Genomic DNA, 8,772 nt, shown 5'->3' on the forward strand with positions numbered 1-8,772 from the left:
AGATCACGCGGGGCATACCGGATAATTAGATGTAGATTTTTTTCAGAATTAATTAGCATTAGATTAGTGCGATATGGGCCCCAGATTTTTGGTGGCCCTGTGCGGTCGCCCACCTTGGCCACCCTTATAGACGGCCCTGCCACCGAAGGAGAAGAAGGACATCGACAACGAGGACAGCTCCGGCGACGAGCAGATCCAGCTCGATCCCTACTGCGTCTTCGACCGGTATTTCCGCGAGAAGGACGGTATGGGCGCCGAGAAGGGCAAGGGCAGCCGTGGATGATTTCCATCATAGCCAAATATGTCAATGGAGTAGCCAGACGATGTGTGTACATCGTTGTAGTTGCATGAGTTTGTATAGATTTGAGATGTGATAATTACGATGTCCGGATGTGGATTGCATTACTTGATGCGTGACCGTCAGTATCCGTGGACATGCCCGAGCGCGTCCGCGGGACTGGATTTACAAAGTCCGTGGCTCAAAAGAGTATGTTAGACATGATTGTGTTGAACTACTAGAATTTACATGCATCCGTTCCAAGCGCACGGACAATTAGCTAGTTAAAAATGAAAATCTGACACAAAGATGATGGTGTATTACCTAGATTTCATATAGCAGCTTGTTGTCTGTCCATTCAATAATTGAAAGCAGCTTGAGGAGTGAAGTACAGTAGTATGTGGTCTTGAACATAGACTGTAAGCTTGGTAGGTAGGTAGGCGGCGGAGCCATGGCGGACCTTGTGGTGGGCATGGCCAAGTCGGTGGTGGATGGGGCGCTGACCAAGGCCCAGGCGGCGATCGAGGAGGAGTCCAAGCTGCGGCAGAGCGCGCAGCGCAACCTGGTGTTCATCACCGGCGAGTTCCAGATGATGCAGGCCTTCCTCAACAACGCCGACAGCGACCGCCTGGAGAACCCGGTGGTGCGGACCTGGGTGCGGCAGATCCGCGACCTGGCCTACGACGTGGAGGACTGCATCGAGTTCGTCGTCCACCTCGACAAGAACAGCAGCTGGTGGCTCCGCCTCCTCAACCCCGTGAGCTGGCTCCTCGCGCCCTGCCTGGATCTCGCCCCGCTGCCGCTCGACGAGGCGGTCGACGAGCTGGACCGGCTCAAGGCCAGGGTGGAGGACGTGAGCAGCAGGAACACGCGCTACAGCCTCATCAGCGACTCCGGCTCCAAGCCCGCCGCCGCCGACAAGCACGACCCGGCTTCCTCCCGCGATGCCGTCGGTGGCGCCACGGCGTTCAACGGGCTCTTCGAGGCGGCGTTTAGAACCACCCAGAAAGGGGATCTCACCCAGCTGCTCCCCAAGAAAGACCATGACCTCGGAGTCATCTCTATCTGGGGCACCGGCGCCGGAGGCGGGGAAGATCTTGGGATGGCATCCATCGCCTGGAACGCCTACATCGACAGAGGGACCTGCCAAAACTTCGTCTGTCGTGCCTGGATGAAGCTGATGCATCCCTTCGATCCCCACCAGTTCCTCCGGTCTTTGACGGCTCAGTTCTACGCAGCCCCCTCCTCTCCCGGCGAGGAACATGCGACCTCCGTAGGTGGTGTACGAGTCCTGATGAAGATGGAGGCCGCGGGAGGAGCAGAACCCCTCAAGGATTTCGAGCAGCTTGTCATGAACAACAGGTACCTCGTTGTGCTGGAGGACGTGTCCTCCATGGCAGACTGGGATGCTATCAGGAGGTTCTTTCCAAACATGAAGAATGGCAGCTGCATCATCTTGCCCACCCACCAGTTCGAGGTAGCAAGCTTGTCCGTTGGACATCCATACCAAGTGCTGCATCTCAACCAGCTATCAGCAGAGCACTCTGTTTACGCCTTCTTTACAAAGGTAATTAAGCCTAGCCAGAACCTCATCAGTTTTTTTTCCCACTGGTTAAGGCTAGTCATAGTGGGGAGTAAGGCCCTCTTTGGTTCATAAGTCCCTAAAAAGTCCCTACCTATTTGGTTCCTGGGACTTAACATGGATAAAAAGACCATATTACAACTATAAGTCCCCATAAGTCCCTCCTTAAGAGTCTTATTTCATAAGTCCCAAATGCCCACTTTAAGACTTATAGGGACTTTTTTAAGTCCCTAAACCAATAAGTCCCTGGAAACAAGCACCCTCTAACTTATACGGCTGGTTATAGTGGGAGTATCATAAGTAGTATCATGCATGCCAACTAGACGTTTTGGATGATGTGGCACACAATTAAATGAGGAAAGAGAGGATGTAGTATCATATCATGATACCGTATCATATTAAATGCTCCGCTAGTTTGTGTCATGCATGGCAATTAATAAGGCAATCTAAGATACTAACTTATGATACTATGCATTACGGAGGTAGTATCACACACTAGTATCATATGCATGATACTAGTATATGATACTCCCCATTACAACCAGCCTACTAGTGTCATGCATATGACACTAGTCTAAGTTACTACCTTCATAGTGTAAAATAACATAATAGTAGTGTCATAAAAGACTTCATTTATTAAGTTGTAGACTCATCTTGTCTTGGAAAGCGCTATGTTACAGTAACCTATTATGTTACCACTTTTCATTAACTACATGCCACATAAGCAAAATTTTCTTGGAGTACGCCATGTTACTAGCTAAGTTACTCCCACTAATAGACTATTTACACATTTAGTGAAGTCCTCAATTTTTTATTAACTAATATATGTAACTACATATGTTTAGGGATCTCGATATGATGTGGATCAAGGCAGGGAAATCAATAATGCACCCGCCAGCAAGAATGCATCAGTCGGCAACTGTAAGGAGGAAGCAGCCAAGAAGTGGATAAACAGGCATCCTCTTGTTGGACGCGAGTCGGAAATGAATGATCTTGGTCTAAATGTAATTATTGCACGGTCCAAGAGCTACCAAGTTATGTCCGTGTGGGGAATAGCTGGCGTTGGAAAATCAGCTCTTGTCAAGAACATGTTCTGCGACAGAATTTGTAAAGGCAAACTATTCCAGAAGTATGGTTGGGTTGATGTATCGCATCCTTTCAATTTATGGAACTTCTCTCGGATCTTACTTTCCAATCTTGGTTCTGAATATCTTCAAGCCGGTGAGACTGAGGATTTGTGTACGATGGGAAGCAGAAATCCCATTGCCGAGTGTCGTGAGATTCTGAAAAAGCATAGATGCCTGGTTGTCATTGATGGACTGCAGTCCACGGAAGAATGGGATCTCATAAAAGCTAACTTGGTATCAGGGTCTCATCGTCAGAATGTTATCATCGCCGTTACAATTGAACAAGAAATGGCCTCTCATTGCCGTGGAGTTAAGGGAGAGCTCGTGTTTAATGTCAAAGGTTTGGAAGCTGACACAGCCTTTGAACTCTTCAAGAAGGTGCATTTTCACAAAATAAACTTAATTCTATTCATTTTACTTCCTTCTGTCCAGTTCCTTGTATGTATGTTTGTACGAAGTAACTTGACTCCTCTCCTCGTGTTAATCCCTCTGTACCACAATACTTGTAGCTGGGCGAACCAGTTTTACGCATGTGCTATTATTTTGTTCAGTACACTACGTGTGCTAAATTGTTTTCATCTTTCCTAGTTGTTGATTTGTGTCATAGTATTTGTATTGTACTAATGTGGAATGCACTCCTTTTAAAAATACAAAATGGTAATCTATAAATCTACTTTGAATACTAAATTTCTGTCATGTTAGGTATCTGACATATTAGAAACCTTAAAGCTCTCTTGTAATAGTAATGACTCCCTGAATTCACTGCAATGTGTTATCCATGTGGTGTCGATGTTGTTGTGGTCCCAAGCTAAGGGAGCAGAGCACAGTAAAAAAGTATTTTTATTAAAGAACAATGGATCATGTTGACGTTCCAGATACATATAACATGCCACATAATTCATATGTAATTTATATCTGCACTTGAGAAACAGTCATAATATATAAATCCTGCATAGTTCTTGAAAGTACTGTGTGTACCAAGATTCACAGTATCATTCCCTATTTTATTTTCCCATATGTCATTGATTTTCAAGGAAAAAGTGTGCAACACTTTCTTTTAGTATCTGGTCACAAACCCTGTAATTTCTTTTAATTAGACTAATTTGAACTCTTTGTACATATCTATATACCTAAATAGTTGATCCCCGCTACTTCTATTTCTTTCAACATGCACACATCCCACTCATCTCATCAAAGGCCCACCTCAACAAGCATGGAAAAAGTTTTTCCATTATATTATACTATTTATATTTAATAAATATTTTTTCAACTATACAATAATCAAATAATCAAGCGGGAGCTACGTGCACCGGGCTGCCCTTTATAGAATTATCAAATGCAATAGATAATATGTATTTTCAGTTTTAGTTTGTATGTTATTAACCCAAATATTAATGTTCCATACTACAAAATCTCATTGAAATATAATGCAACTGATTCCGGCAGCAACACGTGGGGTATCATCTAGCATATTAATGATGTAGTAAATGTTGTTACTGTTTCTGTAAACAATTGATTTTGGATACTATATTTGGTAAAATGCTCGATATCTTCCATTTCTATGATCCCCATTTTTCTATGATTTTCCCACCGCTCCTCGGATCTGCCACCATGTGTTTGTTTCAGGGAAGCCCGTGTAATACATGGGGTCACACCTGATATCCTCGGTATCTCCAAACTGTCTTGTAGATAAGTTGAAGTATTTCTTTTTTCTAGTTTGGTTACAGTAGGATGCTTGTGCTACCTAAATAGTGGCATTACTCTCCTTTGTCTTTTTTACTTCATGGCATCATAGCATTCAAAATTAAGGTATACCGAGTACAATGCATTATATCCAGAAATCAATATGAAAGTTCAGTGTATTTTACTTTGGCACTCTGACTGATGTGAATATAAATTTGTTTGAATAACAGGTATCCAACAAGAGTGAAGTTGCAGAGCTACAAGAACTTACTTCACTATGTGGTGGACTTCCGAAAGTTATAGTTGAGATAGCCGGCTCATTCGCCAAAAATACAGATCGATGGAAACATACACTTTCTACCAAAAATAAGTTTATGCTAGAGCTCGAGAACAACGGAGAGTTTGACAGTCTAAAGGGTCTGTTTGGTTGGATGAATTCATACTTCCGCAAATGCCCAGATTCTCTCAAGCCATGTATCTTATATCTACCAATTTTCCCTCGAAACCACCACATTCGGCGGAGGCGACTAGTAAGGCGGTGGATTGCTGAGGGTTACTCCAGGGACAGCCATGAAGAATCTGCAGAGATGACTGGGGAGAAACAATTCTGTGACCTCATTAATCTGAGTATAATCCAGCAGGCATCTGCGTTGGGTTTGGGTGGCACAAGGATGGTCTTTTGCCAAGTCAATGGCTTCTTTCGTGAGTATATTGTCTCGCGCCAAATGGAAGAGAACCTTGTGTTTGAACTTAGGGGCAGTTGTGCCTTAACCACCCAACGCACAGGGCGTCACCTTGTGATATTAGAGAGCTGGGTCAGAGATAGAATTGTGTTCGAGAGCATTGACTTCTCACGCCTCCGTTCACTCACGGTGTTTGGAAACTGGAAATCATTCTTCGTTTCTGAAAGTATGAGGCTTCTTCGGGTGCTTGATCTAGAGGGTGCATCGGAATTAGAGTATAGCGACCTCAAGAAGATTGTGAAGTTGATGTGTCGCCTCAAGTTCCTCTCACTGCGAGGATGCCATGAAATCTGCCATCTGCCGAGTTCAATAGGAGGTCTGAGGCAGCTCCAGACTCTTGATGTTAGACACACCTCCATAGTCACCCTGCCGGTGAACATCACCAAGTTAGAGAAGCTGCAGTACATCCGTGCGGGAACCACTGCTCCAGCAAATGAAGCAACAACACCACATCATTTAGTGCCCCAGCTGTCCAATTGCTGTGGTGGTCATCACCTGGTTGGTGTTGTGATGCCTCCAGGGATTGGGAAACTGACGGCATTGCACACACTTGGTGTTGTCAATGTCAGTGCTTCAGGGACAAAGGCCGTCCTAGAAGATCTCAAGAAGCTCACCCATTTGCACAAACTCGGAGTGTCTGGCATTAACAAGAATAACAGTAATGAGTTTTTCCGCGCAATCTCAGCTCTTGTCCATCTGAAATCACTATCGATGCGGCTTGAGGACAACAATCAAGGTTGTTTGAATGGTATACCGCTGCCTTTGGAGGGCTTGAGGAGCCTTAAAATGCATGGGCTTGGAGACCAGTTGCCAAACTGGAGTGGGCAGCTCACTATGCTTGCAAAGATGGATTTGGAAATAGCCAAGTTGATGGAAGATAATGTCTCCCGGCACTCAGACGGTGCGACTCCAGAAGGAAGAAGGAAACCAACTAGGGGTGTCATCAAGTTCCTAAGCGAGCTACCAGGATTATGTATTCTACGTCTTCGTGTCGATCACCTTCAAGATAATCAGCTTGACGTGTCTGTCATTACTAATGACCTAGAGGAAGACTCTTTCAAGAAAATAAAGATCTTCGAGATTGCTTGCAGCTCCAGCTCAAAAGTTAGTTTCGGAGAAAAAACAATGAAGAAACTTGAGCAGCTCAAGGTCGATTGCTGTAGTGGGTCGTCGTTGTTAGGCCTGAAGCATTTACCTGAACTCAAGGAAGTCTTGCTCAAGGGTTCCAGTGATGAAGCACTCAAGGCTGATCTCATCGCCGTGCTTGAGAACTACCCAAAGCAAAAGAAACCTGTTGTGAAGTTGGAGGAACTTCGTCCTGGTAGTTTGGGAGGTCAAGGTGGTCATTAATCTGGTAGCACTGCATCTTAGTTGCTCTGCTTTCACACATCAAACCTGGGGCTATATACTTCCACAGCGTAACAAAATGAGGAGGTATCTGTAACACTAGGATCTCTTGTAAGTTCAGCAAGTGTTAGACTAGGCAATTCCTTCTTGATTGAGACATTAGTTGTACAAGGTATCATGCTAAGTGGATCAAAGCATAGTCCGTTATGTCGACTGGATGGTCTTGGTCTATAGGCATGCTTGAGTGCACACCACATGCAGAGAGGTTTCTTTTAACGTATCTTAGCCCCTTGTCCAATATCCAACACCAAAATCAAAACTGAACATTAAGGTTCATTCTCAACACATCCATGAGTGTATTTGTTGCAACAAGTGTGCCTGGCACATTGTGTAACACCTTGGCAAAGTCATCTACTAATTGTACTAGCCGTGGATGTTCTGGGGGTCTACACTCCCAAATGCCAGTGTCTTGAAAAGGCACAGCTCATCACAAGACAGATCACTTAGAAAAATAGGTTTCACCGATCCAAAGCAGGCTAGTGTTTGAAGTCTACTTAAGATGATGATCTTGATAACAAGAATAGTCCAATCCTACAGTCAAGAGTGTAAATAATGAGTATACTCTTGCTTAAATTCCCTTTTGTCCTCCCAGATTGACCGTGGTTGAATAGCAAGGCAACTTTTCGAAAATGGAAAGCAACTGTAGTAATGCCATCGATAGTTGTAGCTTTGAAGAACTTAAATTTCTCAATGAAGCATCCAGTGATTGTGCAACTTACTCGGCTTGATGATGGCTGGCGGTGGTGAGGACCATGACAGGGCTCCTGCGGCCATGGGTGCCGGTGAGGAGTATGGGCCATGAATGTTCATCTTGATTTGATTATGTGGTTTGTTCTGTGAGGTTTCGATTTTTTTTGTAGGTTTTATGATTGCCATCAGAAGAGGGAGTTAGTTCGGTCTCATTCTCTGGAGAGTTGGTAGAGAGCTGTTCCTGGTTTGATTATGTCGATTGCTTTGCTTATTTATTTTTAATTAGGTCATAGGCGATGTTCTAAACCTCTGATCCATGTAGGCATCATAGAAACCAACAACTGAATTCCCATTTTCTTTGTGAATGTATGATTCTTTCCTGCCGTGGTGCCAAATTTTGGCAGGTAAGTTGTATCAACTAGATGGATTACATCATTTCGTAGTGTTCCCTTCGTTACAGCTCGTCGACATGTTTGATTTTCTTTATGAAATACTCCCTCCGTCCCAAAATATGTCTAAACTTTAGTACAACTTTGGGAATAGATGGATTGATCTTTGATGGGTGCCAATACTGGAGTGATACATCCTTATCCTTCACAGTTCTACTAGCTATCTGGTTGGAGGAGTGTTTTGCTGTTGGTAGTCTGATCCAGTTTGACCAATCTTTGCAACGTTCTTCCGAACCATCTTTGACATTTTGAAGGGATAACTTCTGATTTCTTTTGTTAGTTCTTGGTAAACAAGATCCAATCAGGTTCCACTTTTTTGCAAAAAATAGTTTCCAAGACAAGAAGATATATTTATCTACCTAAAGGGAAAATTGTAATTTCACTTGGAAATACGAACTGTTTCCATTAGCAAATTTGGTTGTATTTTCATATGCTTTTCTTCCGCGATATATCTGTAATGTGATTACCGAGTTAGGCACATCTTTCTGACATTTTCAAACCTTTATGTACATCACAATGCTCTGGCAAGTGGCAAGATTGTCAATTTATTTTGATCACAGATCATTGCAGTAAAACCTGCACAAATTTATAGTACAACTTGGTCACTGAATCATTGCTAATAGCTAGCATCTGAATGGGAATTTTGTGTGAGTTAGAACAAATGGTTGTTGGACTGAAGACAGCAGCAAACAATTGATCTATTATTATTGAACAAAATAAATTGTACAGAAACCCTCATAAGTGTTTTCTTTTTGGAGCAAAAACCCTCGTCAGTATTCCCTGTGCAGGCCGCATGTGTCCCCGTCGGACGAAG

The 8,772-nt window shown here is 43.7% G+C and overlaps 1 protein-coding gene across 1 annotated transcript; it reads left to right on the plus strand.

The window, feature by feature from the left end:
- The first annotated feature begins 163 nt into the window (after positions 1-163).
- Positions 164-7,037, plus strand: LOC125536407 (disease resistance protein Pik-2-like). Its single transcript, XM_048699622.1, has 3 exons — positions 164-1,844; positions 2,705-3,364; positions 4,900-7,037. The coding sequence occupies exons 1-3, from the start codon at positions 729-731 to the stop codon at positions 6,760-6,762; spliced, it is 3,639 nt and encodes a 1,212-aa protein (XP_048555579.1). The 5' UTR covers positions 164-728; the 3' UTR covers positions 6,763-7,037.
- Positions 7,038-8,772: the final 1,735 nt, after the last annotated feature.

The sequence above is a fragment of the Triticum urartu genome, chromosome 2 (assembly GCF_003073215.2).
Source record: "Triticum urartu cultivar G1812 chromosome 2, Tu2.1, whole genome shotgun sequence".
NCBI lineage: Eukaryota > Viridiplantae > Streptophyta > Magnoliopsida > Poales > Poaceae > Triticum > Triticum urartu.

Excerpts from the sequence above, each read along its gene's own strand:
- LOC125536407 (XM_048699622.1), top strand. The coding sequence starts at position 729 with ATGGCGGACCTTGTGGTGGGCATGGCCAAGTCGGTGGTGGATGGGGCG. Across the intron at positions 1,845-2,704 it reads TTTACGCCTTCTTTACAAAG|GGATCTCGATATGATGTGGA; the intron begins GTAATTAAGCCT and ends ACATATGTTTAG. Across the intron at positions 3,365-4,899 it reads CCTTTGAACTCTTCAAGAAG|GTATCCAACAAGAGTGAAGT; the intron begins GTGCATTTTCAC and ends TTTGAATAACAG.